We start from the raw sequence: 26,694 nt of genomic DNA on the forward strand, positions 1-26,694 counted from the left end.
AGCCCTGTCCGCTAATGTCAGCGTTAAACGGGAGCCCTGTCCGCTAATGTCAGTGTTAAACAGCAGCCCTGTGAACAGGAGCCCTGTCCGCTAATGTCAGTGTTAAACAGCAGCCCTGTGAACAGGAGCCCTGTCCGCTAATGTCAGTGTTAAACAGCAGCCCTGTGAACAGGAACCCTGTCCGCTAATGTCAGCGTTAAACGGGAGCCCTGTCCGCTAATGTCAGTGTTAAAGAGGAGCCCTGTGAACAGGAGCCCTGTCCGCTAATGTCAGTGTTAAACAGCAGCCCTGTGAACAGGAGCCCTGTCCGCTAATGTCAGCGTTAAACGGGAGCCCTGTCCGCTAATGTCAGTGTTAAACAGCAGCCCTGTGAACAGGAGCCCTGTCCGCTAATGTCAGCGTTAAACAGCAGCCCTGTGAACAGGAGCCCTGTCCGCTAATGTCAGCGTTAAACAGCAGCCCTGTGAACAGGAGCCCTGTCCGCTAATGTCAGTGTTAAACAGCAGCCCTGTGAACAGGAGCCCTGTCCGCTAATGTCAGTGTTAAACAGCAGCCCTGTGAACAGGAGCCCTGTCCGCTAATGTCAGCGTTAAACGGGAGCCCTGTCCGCTAATGTCAGTGTTAAACAGCAGCCCTGTGAACAGGAGCCCTGTCCGCTAATGTCAGTGTTAAACAGCAGCCCTGTGAACAGGAGCCCTGTCCGCTAATGTCAGTGTTAAACAGCAGCCCTGTGAACAGGAGCCCTGTCCGCTAATGTCAGCGTTAAACGGGAGCCCTGTTTGCTTTGCAGCAGGACCGCTGTTGTCTGGGAGCCGGTCCTCACAGCGGATTGGAGCAGGTGCCTCCCTGTTGGGAGGAGCTTTGCGAGTTTTAACGACAGCTGGTCGATTTGCGGCAGTGTGTCTGGCAGCCTTTGCAGGAATGTGATTTGTGTGGGATTTGCTTTCTGGCAGTGTGGCGGAGTGTGGGGACGTGGTGGGCTCAGAGAGATTCGGCAGGGCAGCCGCGGTGACCAGACATGCATCGAGCCAGCGGGGACAACCTGAGACGGACAGGTACTCACCTCACTCGGGCAGGGAGGCGGGTGGGGAGCAGAAAGTCCTTTAACAAAATCTGCTATCTCAGAGCAGGCAAGCTGTGTTGCGACATGAATAAATACTCCCAAATTGACCCAAACCCATGCAAAATAAACATTGGTTAATGATTTATAACGGGAAACCAGCAAAAGAGTTATGATTTACCAGAATTGCAGTTGGAAACTGGGATGATAACTGCACCCCTCCACCCCCAGGCTGTAGATTACATTCCCCAAAGACTCATTTCTTCTGAGTTTAGGTCCCAAGAAGTGACTGTGTAGCAACAGTGTATGCTCATTCCACAAGTGGGTTGTCTGAAAATTCTTGGGCATGCGGAGAGGGAATTTGCAAAAAGAGAAATAAGTTTCCATTTTGATTCCTCTTTGTTTTTTGGGGAAGGCGCTGCTGCCTTTAAACCCAGCGCTCCAGGTATGTCTCACTGTGCCAGGACGAAAGCCCCAAAGGAGAAAGGGACGGAGGAGGAGGTCAGCAAGATGAAGAGGATCTTTGGATTCGAGCTGTCAGATTTCCGGAGCTGGCGTCGGTTTGTTTGTCTGCTGAGCCGGCCCACTGACCCCGCATCCCTGGGGATCTTCAGGTTTCTCTTTGGTGAGTCCCGACTTCTTCTCTGTCTGTCGAAAGGGGCTTTTTTAGTAACTTGCTGCTTGAAGCGTCAGCTGTAGCTCACTGACAGTGCTGTCGCCTTTAAGACAATATGGGTTTGAGTCTCCCACAGAGAGACTTGGGCACAAAATCTAGTCTGACAGCGCTGAGGGAGTGCTGCACTGTCAGAGGTTCTGTCGTCCATTCCAGGCATATCTACCGCCTCAGGTGGCTGTAAAGTAACAGGAAAATCCTAGACAAGATTTATTCTACCACTTTAACTTTTTTTAAAAAAAAGGGAAGTATTATTTGGTGATGTACCTCAGCGCAGTTTGTGGGAGTTTGCTACATGCAATTTGGATTCCTGGCATTATAACAGCCACTACAAAATTACTTAATTGGCCGTAAAATGTTTTGGGATGCCTGAAGCTGCGAAAGGTGCTATAAGAATGTAGGTTTTTTTTTGTTAAATGTTTGAAGTGGTGCCCACTCTTTGCGTAATTTCAGTGTTCACCTGCTGGGGAAAAAGGAGGGCTGTTTATACCTTTATAAAACTCTGGTTAGGCCTCAATTAGAGTATTGGGTCCAGTTCTGGTCACCACACTTTAGGTAGGATATGAGGGTGCTAGAATGGTTCCAGGGATGAGGTTTAGCTACAAGGTTGGGTCGGAGAAGCTGGGGTTGTTCTCCTTGGAGCAAAGGAGATTGAGGGGAGATTTGATAGAGGTGGACAAGATTCTGACAGGTTTGGATAAGGTAAGGTAAACAAAGAGAAGCTGTTCCCATTGGCTAATGCTGTATGGACTGGGTGGGGGGGGTTACAGATTTATGATCTTGGGCAAGAGATGCAGGAGGTGCTGTGATTTACGCAGTGAGTATTAATGACCTGGAACACCCTGTCTACCAGGATGGTAGAAGCAGAGATGATGAATGATTTCAAAAGGAAACTGGATGGGCACTCGAGGGAAATAAACTTTCAGGGCTACGGGAATATAGGGAGGGAATTACAGAGAGTGAGCATGAACTTGATGGGCTGAATGACCTCCTTCGGTATTGTAATGTTCTATGTTTGATGACTCAATGGTAAAGTGTGTAACTGAACCTATACAGAGCACAGTGTCCCAGGCAATCCCTGTGCCATGTTTTCTGACCTTAACTGGGGTGCTATAGTCACTCTCTGCCCCTGGGCTAGGAAGGAGAAAATCAAACCTGAGTTTCCAGTTCTACCCCATGCCTCAACACCTTTGCTGGCTGCGTGCGTATGGAGATTAGCAGGTACTGACTATGAGTAGCTTGGTGATATTCCCAGCATAGATAACAAGCAGGATTCTTCCCCTATCAATACACCTCTTCAAGTAACTACACACCAGTAGGGGTCAAACCTGACATAAGCAGAACTGTGCAGCCAAACCAAACTCCGCTTGTTTTCTGAGTTGCGACTATCTCAGGTGAGCTGACAAAAACCATATCCGTATGATCTAACCAATTAACAGCCCGGCTTTAACCTCTGATCGACGAGACCTTGCGTCGAAACTCTGCAGCAGGGCGGTGAGAAAACTGACCATGTCTTGGCTGACTGCAGGGGCGGTGAAGGTGCTCCAAGACTGTCACACTGGCACAGGCTGCAGGACAGTTGTAGCAATGCTGGCTCCTAGTGGCTCACTGCATGAGCCTAGACCAGTTGGATGTCGTTGCCTGTCCACTAACCTAGGGGGCCAGAACCTGTGGCTCCTAAGCCTCATGTGACTCTTTAACATCTCATTTGCGGCCCCCAACCTTTTCCAGTTGGATTGCATTAACATGAAGAAACCTATAAAAAATTAAGGCTATTTTTCATTGCGGGGATAAGAATTGAATCACTATGTTGCACTTTACGGTTTCAAATGGTTATTCAAACAGCCTTGTGTTCTAAATAAACCTATTCAAGTAGTTATCGATAAAACCTTTGGCTTGAACAACAGGTTTTATGGTTGTGATTATTATAGTTTCTAATGGAGCAGAGATGATAAATTATTCTGAATGTGCTATTAGAAGCTTTTTTGATCATGAGAATTAATGGCTGAAAGAGTTGTCTTAATTCTACGCATCTTAAGTTTGAAAACTGTTTTAAAGATGACTTCACTGACAAAATTATCAGTAAAAAAATCAAAAAATGTGATAATTCAGCATTTGATCTACTTTAATTTCTAATTGTTTTGAACTTGTGGGCAGAATTTTCTGCCTGTCGGGCGGGCGGGCCCGACCCGACCCAATCCCCGGCAGGCAGGGAGCCGATTCCCGCCGGAGAAGCGGGTCCCGCCGCCATTTTATGTGGGCGGGCCAATTAAGGCCGGCCCAGCGTGACATCCAGCGGGAAGAGCTATGCTCTTCCTGTGCGGGCGGGGGGGATTCCCCAAAAGCGAGAGTGCGCTCTTTCATGCATGCGCACGAAAGAGCGCACATCTCCCTGAGGCTAAGTGCAGCCTCAGGGCGATCGCTGACAGTTTGAAAAATATTAAAAACAGAGAAAAAAAAATTCCCTAACATGTCCCCCTCATGTCACATGAGATGGGACATGTTCATAATTTACAGATTAACTTTCTTAAAATGTTTAAAACCCTGCGTGAAACCTCATCCCGCCGGTGGATGAGGTTTCGTGTTTTCTCTATTTGCCGCCGGGGCTCCTGGCCGACCCGCCAACCTTGAGGTTGGACGGGCAGGTACTTTAATTGTTTAAATGATCCTGTCAATGGCCTCAATAGGCTATTGACAGGTTAGTGGGCCCACAGCTGATATTTTGCTGTGCCCCCGCCTTCCTGAAAATTTAAATGGGGCAGGATGACGTCGGGGGTTCCGCCTGATGTCATCCCGCATCATTTTACGCGTCGGCAAACAGGCCCCGCCCCCTGCTCACCAACGGCAAAATTCAGCCCTGTGTATCAATAAAAAATAATTAATTTTATTTATTTTTTATTTATCCTTTCATGGGATATGGGCGTTGCTGGCAAGACATTTGTCACGCATACCTAATTATCCTTGAACTGCGTGACTTAAGGGCAGCTATGAGTCAGCCACATTATTGTGGGTCTCAAGTCACATGTAGGCCAGACTGGGTAAGGACAGCAGGGGTTTTTACCACAATCGATGATGGTTGTCATGGTTGCCATTACTGAGACGAGCTTTATATTCCAGATTTACCAAATGCCATGGTGGGATTTGAACCCATGTCCCCAGAGCATTAGCCTGGGCCTCTGGATTACTAGTCCAGTGACAATACCACTATGCCACTGTCGCCCCTACAATTATTTATTATGTATGCAAATTATGCATTCTGCCAGAGAGACTTGACAATTAGCCAAGTATTTGGTTTAGAAATGCCAAATTTTCATCTTGTGGCTCCCAAGAATTTATATTTTGTGCAAATTTTTTTTTAAAGACTCTTCAACTAAAAATGGTTGCTGACTCTTGGCTTAAAGGGTTTGGGGGGTGGTGGGTGGCATCATAATTGCACTGCCGAAGCCACAGGGAGCTCCGTCCCAGCTAAGACCAACGTTCCTCATGAATCAAATTTGGGCTATTCCCAGTAAGACAAGCGGATGGTTGACTTTTTTTACCCAGCGAGTGGTTGGGATGTGGAATGCTACCTGAGAGTGTGGTGGAGGCAGGGTCAATTGTGGCTTTCGGGAGGGAATTGAATAAGCAACTGAAGGGAGAAAATGTGCAGGGCGATTGGGGATAAGGCAGGTGAGTGGGACTATGTGAGTTGCTCTTGCAGAGAGCTGGCACAGTCACGATGGACCGAATGGCCTCCTTCTCTGCTGTTAGCATTCTATGATACTGCATAGTCGCAGATTTGATTCTTGAGCCCCGCTGATATCTGCTAAGTTGACAATTCAGAGGTTTAAACACCAACCCAACCCCACCCCCTCTTTCCTCCCCCTTCTGCCACTGCCACAGATAAGGAGGTCTGGAAGGCACATTTTATATACATCACTCATGATCCTGTATCCAGTAATAGTTACGAAAGGAAATTGGGAATCAAAGCAATCACTGGCGTATGTGTTTATCCTGTGGGGTTAGAACCGTTGAATGGTTACAGTGCCGAAGGAGGCCATTCAGCCCATTGAGTCTGTGCTGGTTCTCAGCAAGAGCAACTCAGCTAGTTCCAACACCCCCACCCTTTCTCTGTAGCCCTGCAATTTTTTTTTCTCGCTCCTTTGGTGCTTATCCAATTCCCTTTTGAAAGTCACGATTGAATCTGCCTCCACCTCACTCATTCCAGATCAAATGTCAGTGCTGTTACCGCTCCAATAAAAAAACTAACATATAGGGATTTGTTCTTTCCATTCCCTAATCCTTCCCAGATTTCCTGTGAAATTCAAAGCGCCCACAGCCTTTGCTCATTACTTGGCGGCGAGATAATTGAACACACATGGCCAGCAACTCTTCACGAGAGCTGAATCACCGTCAGTCAGACTGTACCTGTGCGTGATACATTTTCTGTTCTGGTTCTAGTTACAAAGCGCTTACATGTATTGCTGAACTGGTTAGAATGCTTCCTCAGTTTGCATTTTTTAATACCCGTCATGGTATTGCACAGCGGAGGCCAGGGTCAAGCTGTTTTTTCAGTGTTATCCCTGAACATTTTGCAAAGAACCCAAATGTCAGTCCTGATCTCCCCCTAGTCTGTGCAGTGACCTTCTTTCCTGAAGGCATCCCAGGCTTTCTCTTGCGTGCTCCTGCCCACAACCCTGTCTATTTGCTGTCATCTTTTTAACTTCAGTTATGAGGCTGGGGTTAAATATTTAAATGTTGTGCTGAGTCTGGACAGTGCAACCTCTTTCCACCCATTGGAGTTTAGAAGAATGAGAGGCGACCCTATTAAAACATATAAGATCCTGAGGGGATTTGATAAGGCAGATACCGGGAGGATGTTTCCACTTGTGTGCGGGAGTCTAGAACTAGTGGACACAATTTAAGAATAAGAGGCCTCCCTTTTAAGATGTAGAGGAGGAGAATTTTTTTTCTCAGAGGGCTTTTAGTCTGTGGAATTCTCTTCCACAGAGAGCAGTGGAGGCTGGGTCATTGAATATATTCAAGGCAGATTTAGACAGATTTTTGAAAGATGAGGGAGTCGAGAGTTATGGGGGGGGAAGACAGGAACATGGAGTTGAGACCACAACCAGACCAGCCATGATCTTATTGAATGGTGGAGTAGGCTCAAAGGGCTGGATGGCCTACTCTTGCTCATAAGTCCTAAGTTCCTATAGCCCCCTTTGCTGGTTGAACAACTGTGGTTTGGAAGCTTTTGGAATATAAGGCATTCCAGTAGACGGATTTCTGTATTGTAAGGCCTGACTTTATAACTCCAGAGGTTTGGAATTTCCTCCGCTAATCTCAAGTGTTTCCTGGCCCGGACTAGCTCGATGGGGGTGAATCTGCATTTGCTGCAAATTAAGGTTAACCCAAATTTGTTTTGCCTGCTTCCTTCACCATGGAAGGTGCAGTCTCTGGCCCTAGAGGCCCGTGTGAGCCTACGCGAAGGGCAATCCAACCATGAAGAGAATCGCAAGCAACTCCAATCCAGTCCCTCACCTTTACTGACAGAGGTCACCTGGCTAGCGGTTGGGAACCATAGCCCCTCCCACTGATTTTTATTGGATCTTTCCAAGAGCTGACACAGGCACAATGCTCCAAATAACCTCCTTTTGTCCTATATGATTGTATGATTTGCTTTTCAAGCCTTTCTCGCCCTTTTCTCCCCCCTGCAGGTTTCCTGATGGCTCTTGACATCCCACAGGAGCGGGGTTTGAGCTCCCTGGATTTCAGGTACTTTGATGATCAGGTGGTCTGTCGCTTTCCCCTCTTCAACTTCTTGGAGCCTTTCCCCTTGGACTGGATGTACGTAGTCTTCGTTGCCATGTGGTTGGGTAAGTCTCAGGTCTTTGGTCCCACTTCTAGGGCCTTGCGCATGGAAATTTGAGCGTTCCCTGACTTCAGAATAGATTGGAGAAGTTGGGACTGCTCTCCTTGAAGAGAAGGTTGAGAGGAGATTTGATAGAGGTGCTCAAGATCATCAGGGTCTGGACAAAGTAGGTAGGGGGAAAAAACTTTCCCCCATTGGTGGAAGGATCGAGAACCAGAGGACACAGATTTAAGGTGATTGGTAAAAGAAGCAATGGTGACATGAGGAAAAACCTTTTTACACAGCAAGTGGTTAGGATCTGGAATGCACTGCCCCAGAGTGTGGTGGAGGCAGATTCAATTGAGGCATTGAGAAAAGAATTGGATAATTATCTGAAGAGAAAACATTTGAAGGGCTATGGGGAAATGGTGGGGAGTGGCACGAGCTAAGTTGCTCTTGCAGAGATCCAGCACAGACACGACAGGCTGAATGGCCTCCTTCTGTGCTTTAATCGTTCTATGAAGAGCAGGGAAGTTCTCTCACCATTCCTGTTCAGCATTCCTTCCTGAAGAAACATTTCCAGAAACAGATTGACTACTGTTTCCAGGACCTTTAATGTTCTCTAGTTATCTGCTGCATTTCAGAGCAGTTCATTGTATTTGAAGCACTCTGAGAGCTCACTGAGTGAGTAGCCGTGGCCTTGTATTAACACTTCAACACATGCCTCTGTCTCTTTGCAGGAGCCATTGGGATCATGCTCGGCTGTTTCTACCGCCTCTCCTGCCTGATGTTTCTCATCCCATATTGGTACAACTTCTTCTTGGATAAGACAGCCTGGAACAACCACTCCTATCTATACGGCCTCATTGGCTTCCAGCTCACCTTGATGGATGCCAACAGATACTGGTATGAAGCTCAGGATTTCAGCAAGTACCACCCGCTGGCTCGATGGTTAAGGGAGCGGTGTGGCTCCTGAGCAACTCTTTCCTGCTGCATGCTTTCTGTTTATCCCTGCCCTCTACCTTCGGGGTTCTTTTCAGAGAGAGATCTGACTAACCTGTGGCACCATCTCTCGCGCTCTCATTGACCCGAGTCGCTCCAAACCCAGTAACAAAGATTGCGGCTATCCAATTATTCATCTTTGATTGTCGCTTGGTAGTACGGAAGTTGAATATTGCTGTCAAGAGGGACATGTTGCTGACATTTTGTCTTGCATTCGTCAGGACAAACCAAAAGAATGCAAAATTTCAAACGATCACAACAATGCATGCTATGTTGGTTAGCCGGCTGAGTCTGATTGGCCAAATCATTGCCACGGAGAGCTGCCAAGTTCCTGGGTAATTCAAGAAAGGTGCAATTGGCACCCTTTTCTCCTGCAGTATGAATTGTTGTTTGGCATTCTTGCATTTGTCCTGATGAGTGCAAGATGAGAAGCTTCGGCAACACGCCTCTCTTTTCAGCAAGATTAATTTTTGACTATTGTATTTGCAGATTTTTTGTTGATGGAAACCTGGCGGAGGGGTGATGACATTTTCTCTCCCTATATGAAGCACCCCTGCCTGACTATACTGCACCCCCCCCCACCCCCCCGCCCCTCCATCCCCATCCCCACCACCACAAAGACTGAGATATCTTCACTGCTGTTCCCTCAGCCTCTGGACCAAACCGCTTCCCTTTCTTGGGGATTTCAGCTTCCATCTCCACTCATCATCTTCTCTCTCCTCTTGAAATCCCTGTCCTCTTATCCTCCCTAAATCTCTCCCTTAATTTAAAATCCCCAACCCATATTCGTGGCCACCCCCTTCACCTTTGACCTTGCCAGCTCACATGCTTTGCCAGTCCCATCATGTCAATCACAGATGAAGCCATCTCCGATCAGTTCCTTGTATCTCTCTCATTACCCTTCCACGCCCCAACCTTCCCTCCTTCTGTATCCGTCCCTGGGGGAAAATACTATTCCCAATTTCACCTACAACTACACTTTCAAAATCTAAACTACCAAGCCTTTGGTCCTTCATTTGCCACAACAGTTCTGCAACTATTCATTTACTCAAGTGTACCCTCACACATCCGCTTTTGATACCCTAGCCCCAGAGAAAGCCATTACCCTCTCTCTCAACCTGGCTGTTGCCTCAGTAAGGCCCTCATCTCCACTCAGTTAAACCCAAGAGACTCAAACATCCAATGGATATGGTAGACAGATGGTTTGGCCATTCACTGCCAGATCTGGCTGGACCACTTAAAACACTGCTGGGTCCTCCTCCCGTCTGCTAATCTCGCTCACTGATCCAGGATCATTCTGGAATGCAAAGATAACCCATTCTCAGCTTCTTTACTCTAAACCATCTTCTTCAACCACTCTCCCCTGTCCACTCCACCCTCACCTCTGCTAAGTGCAGTGAACTCATGGACTTCTTTGCCACTATCAGATCGAGATCTTCAGATCAGCTTGCTCTGCTGCTTCCCCTAGCTCACTGGGCCAGACATCCTCCAGAGCTCCACCCTGTCCCAGCCCTGAACTCTCACCTTTCTCTTGTTTCTCTCCTATCTCCCCTCATTCCCTCTCTGAGCTTATCTTGCCCATGAGACCCACCTCTTGCTCCTCAACCCTATTCCCACAAAACTGCTGCCCACCCAACTTCTCGTCCTTTTCCCCATTTCAGCCCCTAATGTAAACAGTTGCCTCTCTTCAGGAATTATCCTTTTTCCCTCAAATCTCCTGTCATTACCCCATTTTAAAAAAAATAACCTTTACTGTCCTTACAAAATATAACCTCCCTTCCTCTTTGAAGTCCTTGACTCCACCTCCAAAATCTGTGCCCATCTTTTCCGGAACTCCATGTCTGAATTTCTCCAATCAGGTTTCTGCCCCGCCACAGTATCGAAATGGCTCATATCAAAGTCATAATGACACCCTGTGTGACTGTGACAAAGGTAAACTATCCCTCTTCACCCTTCTCAACCTGCCTGCAGCCTTTGACATGGTTGACCACACCATCCTCCTCCAGCGCCTCTCCACTGTCGTCCAGCTGGGTGGGACAGCTCTCCCCTGCTTCTATTCTTATCCATCTAATCATAGCCAGAGAATCACCTATAATGGCTTCTCTTCCTGCTCCCGCACCGTTACCTCTTGTGTCCCCCAAGGATCTATCTGTGGCCCCCTCCTATTTCTCATCTACGTTCTGCCCCTCAGCAACGTCATCTGAAAGCACAGTGTTAGTTTTCATATATACGCTGACAACACCCATTTCTACTTCATCACCACCTCTCTCATCTCCTCCACTGTTGTTAAATTATCAGACTGTTTATCTGGCATCCAATACTGGACGAACAGAAATCTGCTCCAATTAAATATCGGGAAGATTGAAGCCATTGTCTTCGATCCCCACCATAAACACCCATTCCCTAGCTACCAACTTCAACCCTCTCCCTGGCAACGGTCTAAGATGAAACCAGACTGTTCGCAACCTTTGTGTCACAGTAGACCCCAAGATGAGCTTTCAACCACACATCTATCTCTTAGACTGCCCTCTTCCATCTCTGTAACATCATCTGACTTCGCCTCTGCCTCAGTTCATCCACTGCTGAAACCCTCATCCCTGCCTTCATTACCTCTAGACTTGACTATTCCGACACACTCCTGGCTGGTCTCCCACATTCTTCCGTAAACTTGAGCTCATCCAAAACTCTGCTGCCTGGGTCTCAACTTGCACCAGGCCCTGTTCCTCCATCACCCCCTGTGCCTACACTTTCACTCAGTTAAGCAATGCAGTGATTTTAAAATCCTCATCCTTCCTTCTTTTCAAATCCCTCCATGTCCTTGTCCCTCTCTACCTCTGTAATCCCCTCCAGCCCCACAACCTCCTGAGATCCTTGCACTCCTCCGGCCTCTTGAGCATCCCCCGATTTTAATCACTCCACCGTTGGTGGCCGTGCCTTCAGCTGCCAGGGCCCCAAGCTCTGGAATTCCCTCACTACGCCTCTCTCCGTGTCTGCCTCTCTTCCCTCCATTAAGACGCTCCTTAAAACCAACCTCTTTGACCAAACTTTTGGCCATCTGACCTAATATCTCCTCATGTGGTTTAGTGTCAAATTTTGCATTATAAAGCTCCTGTGAAACATCTTTGGACCTCACTACATTGAAGGTGCTATATAAATGCAATTCGTTATATCATGTTTGTTTTTTATATGAACATCTGGGCGGGTGCTGCTTAAGATAATAAGCACCTCACTGCAGTGATTCTCTTCAGATGTTCACTAGTAAATCACTATTTTTTTTTAACTTGAACCTCTGTTAGGTCTGTTGATGGATTACGGAACCCGAAAAAGAGGAATGCTCAGGTGCCGCTATGGAATTACACTCTGCTGAGGACACAGGTTAGTGCTTTTTAAAAAAATTAATTCACAGGATGTGGGCTTCGCTGGCTGGGCCAGCATTTATTGCCCATCCCTAATTACCCTTGAGAAGGTGGTGGTGAGCTGCCCTCTTGAACCGCTGCAGTCCATGTGGTGTAGGTACACCCACTGTGCTGTTAGGGAGGGAGTTCCAGGATTTTGACCCAGTGAAGGAACAGTGACATATTTCCCAGTCAGGATGGTGAGTGACTTGGAGGGGAACTGTGTGCTGTATGTCATATGTATGTTTGACATGAAAGGTCACACGAGTCTCTGTCCCAGACACCACTTGTTGTGTGCCCGATCCCTCACAGTGCGTGCCACTCAACTGGCTGATGCTGTTCCCCTTCCGTGGCACTAATGGCCTAATGTCATTATCATAGAATGGTTGCAGCACAGAAAGAGGCCATTCAGCCCCTTGTGTCCATGCTGGCTCTCTGCAAAAGCAAGTCACTTCCCCCACCTTTTGCCTCGTAGCCTTGCAAATTCTTACTTTTCAGATAATGATCCAATTCTCTTTTGAATGTCCTGATTGAACTGGCCTCCACCACACTCTCAGGTAGTGCATTCCCAATCCTAACCACTCGCTGTGTGAAAATGTATTTCCTCAAGTCGCCACTGCTTCTTTTGCCAGTGGAATTAAATCTGTGCCCTCTGGTTCCCGACCCTCCCACCAGCGGGAACCTCCTATCTCCCTATCTACTCTGTCCAGACCCCTTATGATTTTGAACACCTCTTGTCAAATCTCCTCTCAACCTTCTCTTCTCCGAGGAAAATCCCAGCTTCTCCAATCTGTCTCCATAACTGAAGTTCCTCACCCCTGGAACCAACCTCGCAAATCTTTCCTGCACCCTCTCTGATGCCTTCTCATCCTTCCTAAAGTACGGTGCCTGGTTGCATTCCAACCAGTGATTTATACAGATTTATCATACCTTCCTTGTTTTTGTACTCCATGCCCTATTTATAAAGGACCCTGCATGCTTTATTAGCCACACTCTTTACCTGCTCTGCCATCTTCAATGATTTGTACACATATACACCCATGTCCGTCTGCTCCTGAATCCCTTTGGAAATGCACTTTTATATTGCCTCTCCCCATTGACCTACCAAAATGAATCACTTCAGACTCCTATGTTTTGATATGTTTTAAAGTGAGGTGAACAGGGTGACTGAGGAACCCAGGGTGGTGAACTAAGTGCCCACTGTGGAACAGTAACAAGATTGAAAAGAATAGGAGAGAAGGTGAGGCCAAACTAGATCAGGGGTCTGCAAGGTTCTCACCTTAAAAACTTCAAGTCAAGAACAGCGCAAGCTGTGTTTTTATTGTGGAGTTAAAAAACTAATCATTTTACTGCAATTTAGAGTTTCAAATGATTATTTTAACAAAAAAAAAGTCATTGTGCTCTCAATAAACCTGTTCGAGTGGTACAGCTTTGTCAGGGTTAGAGGTGAAGCTTTTAGTTTGAGGAACAAGTTTTTTGGGTGTTTCTAACATAGCTGGAGATGATTAATTATTCTGAATGTAAACGGTGTTGGGGGCAAACCTTCTGAACCTGAGAGCTGCAAGATACAGACAACCTGTACAGACACATTTTTTATAACAGTTAGACACACTTCTGTGAGGGAATATATGTGCAAATAGTATAAAAAGTATATTCTTACAACTGGACATTGCCCTTTCCAGCCACGAAGTTTATGAAGGTTTTATTAGAAGCTATTTTCTATCATGAGAATCAGTAGCTGAAAAATTGCCTTAATTCTACGCATATTAAAGGTGAATTTATTGCCAAAATTATAGTTTAAAAGTCAAAAAACACTGATTCAGAATTTATTTTGATTTTTGTTTCTACTGTTATATAAATCCAATACATGTATTTTATTTAGTATATATTTTGTTTTGAGACAAGTGATGTAGAAATGTATGGAAGACCAATGCAACATGAAGATTGTGCACATCGATCTGGAGAAGGCTTATGACCCTGCATGAGTCTGGAGCTGTGCTAGAATTCATAGAGTCCCTGAGAAGTATGTACGACTCTTACAGGACATGTACAAGGAGTGTCCTAGATAAGAGTGAGAAGTAGCGCGGGCGAGAGTGAGTGTTTTGAAGCCAAAGTTGGATCAGCACTGAGCCCTTTCCTCTTCCTGATTGTCATTCTAACTGAGCAAGTGAGACAGAAAGTGCCATTGCAGCTGACATTGAGCTTATGTGGAAGGGATGATGAGAACGTGACTCAGAACCTGGAGAACTGCAGAGAAGTACTGGAAAACAGGGTGTGAAGATCAGTAAACCAAGGGCCTGTCAGTTGGAGCCTAGGGAAAAGGATTGGAGTGAAGGTGTAAAGACTATGGGTGAAGGCTTGGAATCAGTGTACTTGAAGTACCTGGGGTCAGTGGTGGCAGAAGATGGAAGTATGGGAATGGAAATTAAGCAACGGATTAACTCTGTTTGGAGTAACTGGAAGAAATGCAGTGGTGTTAGGTGACAGAAAAATTTCACTAAAGCTGAAAGGAAGAATCTACAAGGTAGTTGTGAGACTGGTTTTGTTATATAGTGCAGAAACTTGGGCAACACCAAGAAGAGAGGAACAACGACTGGATACTAATGAGATATGGAAACTGCAATGGATGTGTGGAGTAATGAGAAAGGACAAGATCAGAAACTGGCACATCAGGGAGTCAGTGAAGATTGTGGGAACAGCGAAGAAAGGGGCTGGGAAGAGATTGAAGTGTTATGGTCCTCTATTGTGGAGAGAGAGAGCGAGGAAATGTGGTGAGGTGAATGATGAAGATGGGGCTGCCAGGAAGAAGAAGAGGCAGGGCCTGAAACCAGGTGGAAAGATGCGGTGGCGAGAGGCTTAAAGGCAGTGGGATTGGAAGAGCAGCAGGTGACTGACAGGAGATAGAGAAGAATGATCAACCAGCATTGTGGTGACCCCAAGTTAAATGGGAGAAGCTGAATGAAGATATGCAAATTATGCTTTCTACCAAGGACACTTGTCAGTTTGCCAAGTATTTGGTATAGAAATGTGAATTTCATCTTACGGCTCCCAATAATTCTTATTTCAGGCATTGTTTTTTCAGTGGCTTTCCAGGTTGCCATCCCCTGACGTGGGAGATAGTGAATAGATGACTCCAGCCTTGGATTTTTAAACACCGCAGGTTTTAGGAAGGAGGGGAAGCTGAGGGAGGTATATTGTTCAGGGAAAGAATGAGTGAGTCGGGGCGGCACAGTAAGTTTGATTTGAAGGAAGTGGCATGTTTCGGATGTACTACATGTAGTTAAGAATGAATCATAGAAATGCTGAGAGCACCACTGGTTACAGTAGAACTGGTTAAAATAGAGACAAGAACAGGGGAGTTCTCCCTCAGGGGAAGTTTATCCCTCAACTAAAATGGATTATCTGGTCATTGTGCTGTTTGTGGGAGCTTGCTGTGCAACATTCAGCCATGTTTCCGACATTGCAGCAGTTACAGAAATACTTGATTGTCCTCATGGGTATTTCTTGCAGTTCGACTGAACCCCAATTACAAGAATTTCTTACTGTTAATGCCACTCCTTACTGATGTCGTGGTAACCTCGGTGTTATAGACCCTTCATTTTGTCCTTTATTCTCTTTCAGGTCTTTATTGTGTACTTCATTGCTGGTATAAAGAAGCTCGATACTGATTGGGTGTGTGGATACTCCATGAACCATCTCGCACACCATTGGCTGTTTGACCCCTTTAAGTAAGTAGCTCTGTTAAGCTAAAAGTAAAAGATAAAAACTGCAGATGCTGGATGTCTGAAATGCATTCTGAACATGCAGCAAACATGCAGTAGATCAGTCAACATCTGTGGAGAGAACAGGTCCATTAAATAAGGGCCTTCACCTGAAATAGTAAAAGAAAGACTTGCATTTATATAGCACTTTTCACGACCACCAGATGTATCAAAGTGCTTTATAGCCAATGAAATGCTTTTTGAAGTGCAGTCATTGTTTTAATGTAGAAAACGCAGCAGCCCATTTGCACACAGCAAGATCCCACAGACAGCAATGTGATAACGACCAGACAATCTGGTTTTTCTTTAGTGATGTCGGTTGAGGGATACATTTTAGCCAGGACGATCTTTATAGCTCCCATGCTCTTCTTCAAAATAGTGCCATGGGATCTTTTACATTGCACCCAAGCAGGCAGGTAGGCCCTCGGTTTAATATCTCATCCAAAAGACAGCATCTCCGACAGTGCAGTACTCCCTCACTATTGCACTGGAGCATCGGCCTTGATTTTTGTGCTCAAGCCTTACAGTGGGACTTGAAATTGGAACTTTGTAGTTCAGGAGCAAGTGTGCTACCAACTGAGCCGTGGCTGACACACTAAACATGTCTGTTCTCTCTACAGGTGATAACTGACCTCCTGACTGCTTACAAGATTTTTCTCTACTTACATCAAGCCACATATTTACAATACTGATAGTTTACTCTTCAACTTCCAACTTGTGACTTGAGAGGCCCTTGAAACCAGAAATGGGCACGGCGTTAACCTACTTTTATTAACAAGGGATTAGAGTATAAAAGCAAGGAAGTTATGTTAAACTTGTGCAGAATGCTGATTCAGCCTCAGCTGGAGGTCCAGTTCTGGGCACCACACTTTAGGATGGATGTGAGTGCAGAAAATATTCCTAAGAATGGCTCCAGGGATGAGGAACATCAGCTACATTGATAGTTGGGACCGTTTTCTTTGGAGAAGAGAAGATTGAGAGGGGATTTGATAGAGATGTTTAAAATGAGGGGTCTGGACAGAGTAAATAGGGAGAAACTGTTCCCATTGCCGGAAGGATCGAGAACCAGAGGGCACTGATCGAAGGTGATTGGAAAAAGAAGCAATGGAGACATGAGAAACTTTTTCATGCAGCAAATTGTTAGGATCTGGAATGCGCTGCCTGAGAGTGTAGAGGAGGCGGGGTCAATCAAGACTTTCCATAGGGAATTGAATTATTATCTGAAAAGGAAGAATTTGAAGGGGCTTGATAGGGTAGACACTGAGAGGTTGTGCAAGCAAGCTGGAGAACCTAGAACCAGGGGGCACAGTCTCAGGATAAGGGGTTGATCACTTAGGACTGAGATGAAGAGAAACTTCTTCACTCAGAGGGTTGTGAATTCTCTACCCCAGGGGATTATGGATGCTGCTTCATAGTCGAATATAAAGTATTTAAAGCTGAGAAAGACGGATTTTTGGTCTCTCAGGGAACCTACGGATGTGGGGAGTGGGCAGGAAAGCGGAGTTGAAGGCCAAGATCAGCCATGATCACATTGAATGGCGGAATAGGTTCAAGTATGGTCTACTTCTGCTTCTCGTAGCGTTTGCTAAACTTCATTGGGACCTCCTTGTGTGGACATGGAGAAAACCTTTATTCTCAGTGTTTGCCCATTCAGAAATCCATAGTATTAACCCCTCTGTTTTTCCCCTTTGTACAGGCTGGTGCTTACTGAGGAACTAGTGAGTGTTCTGATCATACATGGTGGAGGTCTTGTCCTGGACCTGACCGCTGGATACCTTCTCTTCTTTGACCTCACCCGCCCGTACGCCATGATTTTTGTCAGCTACTTCCATTGCATGAACTCCCAGCTCTTCAGCATAGGTGACTACCTCTCCCCATCCAGTCGCATTTGAGATCTCTTGTCAGTACCATATCTGAACAGTACCATAGGCCACCCCCACGCAGCTCTCCCATTGCCAGTGTTGGGTAAGGCAATTCGACCAGTGGAGGCATGAGGACAATCTTTTTTGTTTTGTAACGCAGTAAGTGGTTAGGATCTGAAATGCACAGCCTGAGAAGGGTGGTGGAGGCAGGTTGAAGTAAATAATATCGATGTATTTAAGGGGAAACTAGACAAACATACGAGGGAGAAGGGAATAGAGGGTTACGATGGTAGATTTAGACGAAGAGATGGGAGGAGGCTCGAGTGGAACACAAAATCAGCATGGATTGTTTGGGCTGAATGGCCTGTTTCTGTGCTGGATATCCTATGTAATTTTGCATGGTGACTGAGCCTCTTATCATCTTGTGCTCATGCATGGCACAACGGAACCTTAAGGTGGTTCAGTCAAACGAGATAAGATGCCCTGCTGTTCTAGAACGGAGAGATAAGACAGAGAGGAAACAAAATAGGTTGCCAGGGTTGGGCGGGGGTGGTGGTGTGGGCAGGAGAATGCATTTATGATTTTGCATCTGAATTTTGTGACTCCTTTGACATTACATCACTGAGCCATTAAAACCATTGAGACTGCTGAAGTTCCAGACCTTGCTGTGTTGCTGAATCTTGTGAGGACTGTATCGAGCTCTGTCTGCTACCTAATGTAGTCAAATTGCCCTATTGACATTGGCAGCCGCTGGTTGGCCTGTGGGACTACCCCAGTAAGAATCAAAGCACAGAGAAGCTATAGGAGGGAAGAGAAATCAAAAATTTATAAAATATTATTTGAATGATTTTTGTAATCATATCCTGGGAATGTCTCCCTCTCCTTTCAGGAATGTTCTCCTACACCATGTTGGCGACGTCTCTGCTCTTCTGCCACACCGACTGGCCAAGGGCAATGATTCAGAAATTCCCGGCTTTCCTGAGGCTCCTGCTTCCGCTTGCGGACCCGCCCCAGCGGAGCAGCTCGTGTGTGTATCCCGGGGTGGAGCCTGACAGGAAGGGTGGAAAGCAGGAGCGTGCCGGCCACAGCGCGTTGACATTTAGACAGCAGCTAGGAACGATTTTCTCAGTCCTCTACCTCGCCGAGCAGTTCTTTTTACCCTATTCGCATTTCATCACACAGGTAAGGTGTTCCATCTGAAAATCGCGAGTGGCTGGAGAGGGGAATGCCAACCAGGGATCCAGGTCCTGGTCAGTGACCCAACCTGTACAGAGCGAGTCAGGCAAACACAGGATTTCCACCCACAGAGGTTGACAGGGCCCTCAACCGTGTCTGGCCCATCTCTCGCGCATCCGCCCTCACACCTTCCTCTCCCTCCCAGAAACATGATAGGGTCCCCCTTGTCCTCACTTATCACCCCACCAGCCTCCGCATTCAAAGGATCATCCTCCACCATTTCCGCCAACTCCAGCATGATGCCACCACCAAACACATCTTCCCTTCACCCCCCCGGCGGCATTCCGCAGGGATCGTTCCCTCTGGGACACCCTGGTCCACTCCTCCATCACCCCCTACACCTCAACCCCCTCCCACGGCACCTTCCCATGCAACCGCAGAAGGTGCAACACCTGCCCCTTCACTTCCCCTCTCCTCACCGTCCAAGGGCCCAAACACTCCTTTCAAGTGAAGCAGCATTTCACTTGCACTTCCCTCAATTTAGTTTATTGCATTCGTTGCTCCCAATGCAGTTTCCTCTACATTGGAGAGACCAAATGCAGACTGGGTGTCCGCTTTGCAGAACACCTTCGGCCTGTCCGCAAGCATTACCCAGACCTCCCAGTCGCTTGCCATTTCAACACTCCACCCTGCTCTCATGCCCACATGTCCGTCCTTGGCCTGCTGCAATGTTCCAGTGAAGCTCAATGCAAACTGGGGGAACAGCACCTCATCTTCCCACTAGGCACTTTACAGCCTTCTGGACTGAATATTGAGTTCAACAATTTTAGATCATGAACTCTCTCCTCCATCCCCACCCCCTTTCCAATCCCCCTTTATTCCAATAATTTATATAGATTTTTCTTTTCCCATTATTTTTAAATGTATTTCCATCCATTGTTTTATCTCTGCCTTTTAGCCTCTTTCGATCCCTTCCCCCCCACCCCACCCCCACTAGGGCTATCTGTACCTTGCTCGTCCTGCTTTCTATCCTTAATCTCACCTATTAGCACATTCCTTAGATAATATCACCACTTTCAACACCTCTTTGTCCTTTTGTCTATGAAATCTTTTGGTTATCTCCAACTATCACTGGCCCTCTATCCAGCTTTACCTGTCCCACCCCTCCCTTAAACAAGTTTATATTTCACCTATTTTCTATTTTTCCTTAGTTCTGTTGAAGAGTCATACGGACTCGAAACTTTAACTGTGTTCCTCTCCGCAGATGCTGTCAGACCTGCCGAGTTTTTCCAGCTATTTTTATTTTTATTTTGGATTTCCAGCATCCGCAGTTTTTTGCTTTTATCACAGGATTGAACATGCTTTGACGCTCTCCTCTTACTAATACTTTCCTGACCTGCCTGTTGTCTCAAAGTGTAAGAGCCTTCTGTGCTCCAAATTTGTATAATTCTGTGATACAGTTGAGAGTTTTTTTAAAAATTCATTCACGGGATGTGGGTGTCGCTGGCTAGTCCAGCACTTATTGCCCATCCCTAATTGCCCCATGAGAAGGTGATAGTGAGCTGCCTTCTTGAACTGCTGCAGTCCCTGTGGTGTAGGTACACCCACAGTGCTGTTAGGGAGGGAGTTCCAGGATTTTGACCCAGTGACAGTGAAGGAACGGCCGATATATTTCCAAGTCAGTGAGTGAGTGACTTGGAGGGGAACTTGCAGGTGGTGATGTTCTCATGAATCTGCTGCCCTTGTCTTTCTAGGTGGTAGCAGTTGTGGGTTTGGAAGGTATTGTTGAAGGAGCCTTGGTGAGTTGCTGCAGTGCATCTTGTAGATGGTACACGCTGCTGCTACTGTGCGTCGGTGGTGGAGGGAGTGAATGTTTGTGGATGGGGTGCCAATCAAGTGAGCTGCTTTCTCCTGGACGGTGTCAAGCTTCTTGAGTGTTGTGGGAGCTGCACTCATCCAGGCAAGTAGAGAGCATTCCATCACACTACTGACTTGTGCCTTGTAGATGGTGGACAGGCTTTGGGGAGTCAGGAGGTGAGTTACTCTCTGCAGAATTCCCAGCCTTTAACCTGCTCTTGTAGCCACAGTATTTATACTAATCCAGTTCAGTTTCTGGTCAGTGGTAACTCCAGGATGTTGATGGTGTGGATGGGATCCATTGAATTGTACGTGGTGAAGTGGGGAGAATCACAGTGGAGCTGTACCGATTGAGGAGTGGGGTGCCGAGAGTGAACGTGTAGCTGTATCCTGGTGTCACAGTGTCAAGAGTTATGTCCTTTGTTGCATTTTCAATAATTAGTTCATTAGGGATTCCTATTGAAACACACTCGTGGAGGAGGAGTCTGTACCTAGCGTGGTAGGTAACTACAGGGAGTGGTTGAGGCAAATAGCTAAATGAGAATGAAGGAAATAAAAAGGGTATGTCAATAGGGTGAAATGAAGCAGGGTAGGACAAGGCTTGTGTGGACATAAGCACCATCACTGAGCAGTTGGGCCGAGTGGCCTGTTTCTGTGCTGTCATTCTATTCAATAAGCAGGAGGTTCCTCTAAAAACTTCTGAGCACATCGGAGATTCATAAAGCCAGCACTGGGTCAGCTGAGTCTCGGAGGAACACTCCCACCTCGTGGAGTCGCAGTGCTGGAGAAATGTCCAGTGGTTTGGCCTACTCTGTCTCTCCCCCTCCATTTCTTTCCTCTGTCTATGAGCTGCTGAAAAATGTTTTAATCTGACTTCTGAAAGCCTGTCAATGCTGCGTTTCAAATTCTTGCACCTTCCACAAAAGGCAGTGGGAACAGTCTCTCTGAGTAATTTTAAAGCAGAGATAGATCGATTCTTGATCAGCAAGGGGGTGCAAGGTTATCGAGGGTAAGTGGGAATGTGGAGTTGAGGTAACAACCTGATCAGCATGATCTTATTGAATGGCAGAGCAGGCTCGAGGGGCCGAGTGGCCTACTCCTGCTCCTGGTTTGTATGTCCCCCCCCGCTGACAGGTCCTTAGCCTCCATGCTGCTCTGGTGGTGTGGGGCGAACGGTCCATTCTCATCTTGGCCACTAGGTGGGAGTGTTCCTCCGAGACTCAGCTGACCCAGTGCTGGCTTTATGAATCTCCGAGGTGCTCAGAAGTTTTTAGAGGAATCTCCTGCTTATTGAATAGAATGACAGCACAGAAACAGGCCATTCAGCCCAACTGCTCAGTGATGGTGCTTATGTCCACACAAGCCTTGTCCTACCCTGCTTCATCTCGCCCATTGACATACCCTTTTTATTTCCTTCTTTCTCTTGTATCTATGCTATTTGCCTCAGCCACTCCCTGTAGTTACCGACCACACTAGATAAAGACTCCTCCTCCATGAGTGTGTTTCAATAGGGATCCCTGAGAATATCCAAAACAAAAACAGAATTACCTGGAAAAACTCAGCAGGTCTGGCAGCATCGGTGGAGAAGAAAAGAGTTGACGTTTCGAGTCCGACATGACCCTTCGTCCCTGAGAATATGTCTTGTGTCTAAATGGAAATTCCTTCAAACGCAGGTTTGGTTTAATCTCTGACTCTGTGTTACTCTCGATGGCCATCATCAACTGTTGCCATACCTGAGGCCGTGAAAGGCGCTATATAAATGCAAGTCACTTCTTCTTTCTGTCATACAGGCAAAGTCCTAGTGAATACATCACATGGAGGGATAGGTGTGAAAGACTGACATAATCATTCAGCTAAACTCATCTCTCCACACAAGGGCCCTTGGACCAAAGGAGATTGAGGGGAGATTTGATAGAGGTGGACAAGATTCTGACAGGTTTGGATAAGGTAGACAAAGAGAAGCTGTTCCCATTGGCTGATGGTGCAAGGACTAGGGGGACACAGATTTAAAGTTTTGGGTGAGATACCAGGGGGTGGATGTGAGGAAGAACTTTTTTACACAGTGAGTGGGAATGAGCTGGAACTCGCTGCCCACTAGGGTGGGGGAAGCGGAGACGATGAATGATTTCAAAAGGAAATTGGATGGACACATGAGGGATACGGGGATAGAGCGGGGGAGAATGGGACTGACTGGATCATTCTGGAGAGAGCTGCCTCCTGTATTGTAATGACTCTAACTCATCCCTATGGATGAAACCAAGTCATGCATTTTTCCAGACATGATATTCAAGAGGTGGCAAACAGAATATCCCAGGATTAAACTGAACCATTTGAAAAAGGAAAGGTTTTGGGGTTAGTCACTTCAACACATCCCAACAGCTTCAATTTTGTTCTTTCAACTTTCCAGCAAAACCTGACTCCAATTTTACTTTTTAAGTTGTCATAAATTAAAACAAAAGTTATGGTGAAAAATAGAAGTGTCTAATTGCTCCATCTTCTTACAGGGATACAATAACTGGACAAATGGGTTGTATGGATATTCCTGGGATATGATGGTTCATAGCAGATTCCACCAACACGTCAAGATAACCTATAAGGATGGAGTAACCGGAGAGATTGGCTACCTAAATCCTGGTGTGAGTTAAAACGGTGTCAAAGCCCTCAACCCAATTGCCAGCTCCCTCCCTAGCTCGCCTCTGGGTCACTAGGTTCCAAGCTCAAGTCCCACTCCAGGACTTTGAGCGTAAAAATCTAGGCTGACGCTCCAGTGCTTACCGGATTTTAGCAGTGACTACATTTCAAAAAGTATTTCATTCACTGTGAAGAATTTTGGAATGTCCTGAAGATATTAAAGATGTTATACATACTAAAAGTTCATTCTTGCTATCTCAGACCCAATACTGCCCTTATCCAATACTGCCCTTATCCAATGCCTCTCGGTAGTGGGACACTGTCTTTTTTGACAACTCTTTTCACTGCCTAACATGCTAAGATACTGAAGCCAGTTTTTGTCACTTGTACTGGTCCCTCCACGGAGCTTGCAAATCACTGCTGCCCCGTCCACTTCTCTTTGGTCTGGTCTTAAACCTGGTGACATTTACCCACTTACCACCTGTGGAGAACTCTTGTCATTGTTTTGTTCTATGCAAGGCTCACAGGATGTCTTCGTTTTCACAAGACCATAAGAAACAGGAGCAGGAGTAGACCATTCGGCCCCTCGAGCCCGCACCTCCATTCAGTCCGATCCTGGCTGATCTTCTGCCTCAACTCCACTTTCCCACCCGCTCCCCATATCCCTTGATTCCCCGAGAAACCAAAAATCTGTCCGTTTCAGCCTTAAATATATTTAACGATGGAGCATCCACAGCCCTCTGCAGTAGAGAATTCCAAAGATTCTCAACCCTCTGAGTGAAGAAATTTCTCCTCATCTCCTCAGTCCTAAATGATCGGCCCCTTATCCTGAGACTGTGCCCCCGTGTTCTAGATTCCCCAACCAGTGGAAACAATCTCTCAGTATCTACCCTGTCAAACCCCTTCAGAATGATGTATGTTTCAATGAGATCAACTCTCATTCCTCTAAACTCCAGATAAACCCAATTTACTCAGCTTCTCATCCCAGGGACCAATCTAGTGAACCTTCACTGTACTGCCTCCAATGCAAGTATTTCCTTCCTTTAAATATAGGGACCAAAACTGAACCCCAGGTGTGGTCTCAACAAAACCCGGTATAATTGTAGCAAGACTTATTTATTCTTGTACTCCAATCCCCTTGCAATGAAGGTGTCATTTGCTTTTCTAATTGCTAGCTGTACCGGCATTCCAACCTTGTGTTCCTTGTACAATTGCACCCAAGTCTCTCTGAACATCAATCTGTACAAGTTTCACACCTTTTTAAAAATATTCTGCTTTTCTATCCTTAAGACTACACTTGCCCACATTTTACGCCATCTGCCACCTTGTTACCCACTCACTTAACTTGTCTATATCTCTTTGCAGCCTCTTTGTGTCCTCCTCACAGCTTACACTCCCATCTAGTTTGGTATCATCGGCAAACTTACATACATTACTCTCTGTCTCTTCATCTAAGTCGTTAATACAGATTGTAAGTAGCTGAGGCCCCAGCATTGATCCTTGTCACACGCCACTAGTCACAGCCTGCCAACTTAAATGCCCGCTTTATCCCTATTCTCTGCTTCCTGTCTGTTAACTAATCCTCTATCCATGCCAACTCCATGAGCCCTTATCTTGTGTATTAACCTTTTGTGAGGCACCTTATCAAATGCCTTTTGGAAATCCAAGTATACTACATCTACTGGTTCCCCTTTATATACTGTACTAGTTAAGTCCTCAAAAAAAACCCTAGTAAATTTCTCAAACACTAATTCCCTTTAGTAAAAACCATGTTGACTCTCTTGCTGCTGAATTACTTGCCTAAAAATGCTTCCTGTTCTGTGCAGGTGTGGACACAGAGTCGACGTTGGAAGGACCATGCAGACATGTTAAAGCAGTATTCCAACTGTCTTGCAAGAGAACTGCTGAAATACAACATCTCTGAACCTGAGATCTATTTCGACATCTGGGTGTCTATAAATGATAGGTTTCAGCAGAGGTGAGAGCCAGAGGGACACTGGTTCATGTCACTCCCCAATGTTCAGTACCGTTCGCGCATCCTCGGGATGCTGAAACAGCCCATGTCAATTTGCAGCAAGACCTGGACAACTTTTGTTTTATATTGTTCATGAGATGGGGCTAGGTCAGCATTTACTGCCCCCCCCGCCCCCAACTAACTGAGTGGCTTGCTAGGCTATTTCAGAGGGCATTCAAATGTCAACCACATTGCTGTGGGTCTGGAGTCACATGTAGGTCAGACCAGGTAAGGATGGCAGATTTCCTTCCTTAAAGGGCGTTAGTGAACCAGATGGGTTTTTATGACAATTGATAATGGTTTCTGGGTCATCACTAGACTTTTAATTCCAGGTTCTTTTTTTATTGAATTCAAATTCCACCATCTGCTAAATTGGGATTCGAAGCCAGGTCCACACAGCATTACCCTGGATTACTAGTCCGGTGATAATATCACTGTGCCACCACCTCCCCTGTAAGCAACATTTGTGCCACACTAGTGCCAGTCAGTGACCATCTCTAACAAGAAAGAATCTAACCATCTCCCTTGACATTCAAAGCCATCAGCACTGCTGAAACCCCGCCATTAACATCCTGGGGGTTACCATTGACCAAAAACTGAACTGGATCAGCCATGTAAATACTGTGGCTGCAAGAGCAGGTCAGAGACTGGGAATTCTGTGGCGAGTAACTCACTTCCTGACTCCCCAAAGCCTGTCCACCATCTACAAGTCACCAAGTCTGGTGTGTGATGGAATACTCTCCACTTGCCTGGAGGAGTGCAGCTCCAACCACACTCAAGAGACTCGACACCATCCAGGACAAAACAGCCATTTGATTGGCACCCCATCCACCACCTTAAACATTCACTCCTCCAACCATCGACACACAGTAGCTGCAAGATGCACTGCAGCAACTCACCAAGGCTCCTTAAACAGCACCTTCCAAACCCATGACCACTACCACCTAGAAGGACAAGAGCAGCAGATGCATGGGAACACCACCACCAACAAGTTCCAACCCAAGACACACACCATCCTGACTTAGAACTATATTGCCATTCCTTCACTGCTGGGTTAAAGTCCTGGAACTCCCTAACAGTGTTGTGGGTGTAACTCTTGTAGAGTTAAAACAATTAACTAAATTAACAAAAACAAGGGATAAATCAGGCACAGCCCCTAAGTCAGGTCAGCTGTAAAACCAAGGACAAAGTTTAAAGGAAACTTACAAACATTAAACCAAAATGTGATTAAAGGGGTCAACAAAACACCCCAGTCCCCGCGGCGCCCACTGGGCACGGAAGGCCTCGAGAGTGCCGGCAGACACCGCGTGCTCCCTCTCCAGGGACACCCAGCCGCGAACGTAGCCGCGGAAGAGGGACAAACAATCGGGCGGGACTCCCCCCTCAATCGCCCGCTACCTGGACCTGTTAATGGCCAACTTGGCCAGGCCCAG

The 26,694-nt window shown here is 46.4% G+C and overlaps 1 protein-coding gene across 2 annotated transcripts in view; it reads left to right on the forward strand.

The window, feature by feature from the left end:
* The first annotated feature begins 954 nt into the window (after nucleotides 1-954).
* Nucleotides 955-26,694, forward strand: part of ggcx (gamma-glutamyl carboxylase) — a 32,624-nt gene continuing 6,884 nt past the window's right edge. The window contains exons 1-10 of one of the 2 annotated variants that reach the window (XM_078565790.1): nucleotides 955-1,055; nucleotides 1,476-1,685; nucleotides 7,430-7,588; nucleotides 8,304-8,469; nucleotides 11,862-11,940; nucleotides 15,582-15,688; nucleotides 17,418-17,581; nucleotides 18,473-18,765; nucleotides 23,121-23,252; nucleotides 25,074-25,225. In XM_078565790.1, the coding sequence (XP_078421916.1) occupies nucleotides 1,019-1,055; nucleotides 1,476-1,685; nucleotides 7,430-7,588; nucleotides 8,304-8,469; nucleotides 11,862-11,940; nucleotides 15,582-15,688; nucleotides 17,418-17,581; nucleotides 18,473-18,765; nucleotides 23,121-23,252; nucleotides 25,074-25,225 (1,499 nt within the window). In that variant the 5' untranslated portion in view covers nucleotides 955-1,018. Of the gene's footprint in view, nucleotides 1,056-1,248; nucleotides 1,686-7,429; nucleotides 7,589-8,303; nucleotides 8,470-11,861; nucleotides 11,941-15,581; nucleotides 15,689-17,417; nucleotides 17,582-18,472; nucleotides 18,766-23,120; nucleotides 23,253-25,073; nucleotides 25,226-26,694 lie in introns of those variants that run through there. The other variant, XM_078565789.1, reaches the window with a different exon arrangement.

This window comes from Cetorhinus maximus, chromosome 20 (assembly GCF_964194155.1).
Source record: "Cetorhinus maximus chromosome 20, sCetMax3.hap1.1, whole genome shotgun sequence".
In the NCBI taxonomy this organism is placed as follows: Eukaryota; Metazoa; Chordata; class Chondrichthyes; order Lamniformes; family Cetorhinidae; genus Cetorhinus; species Cetorhinus maximus.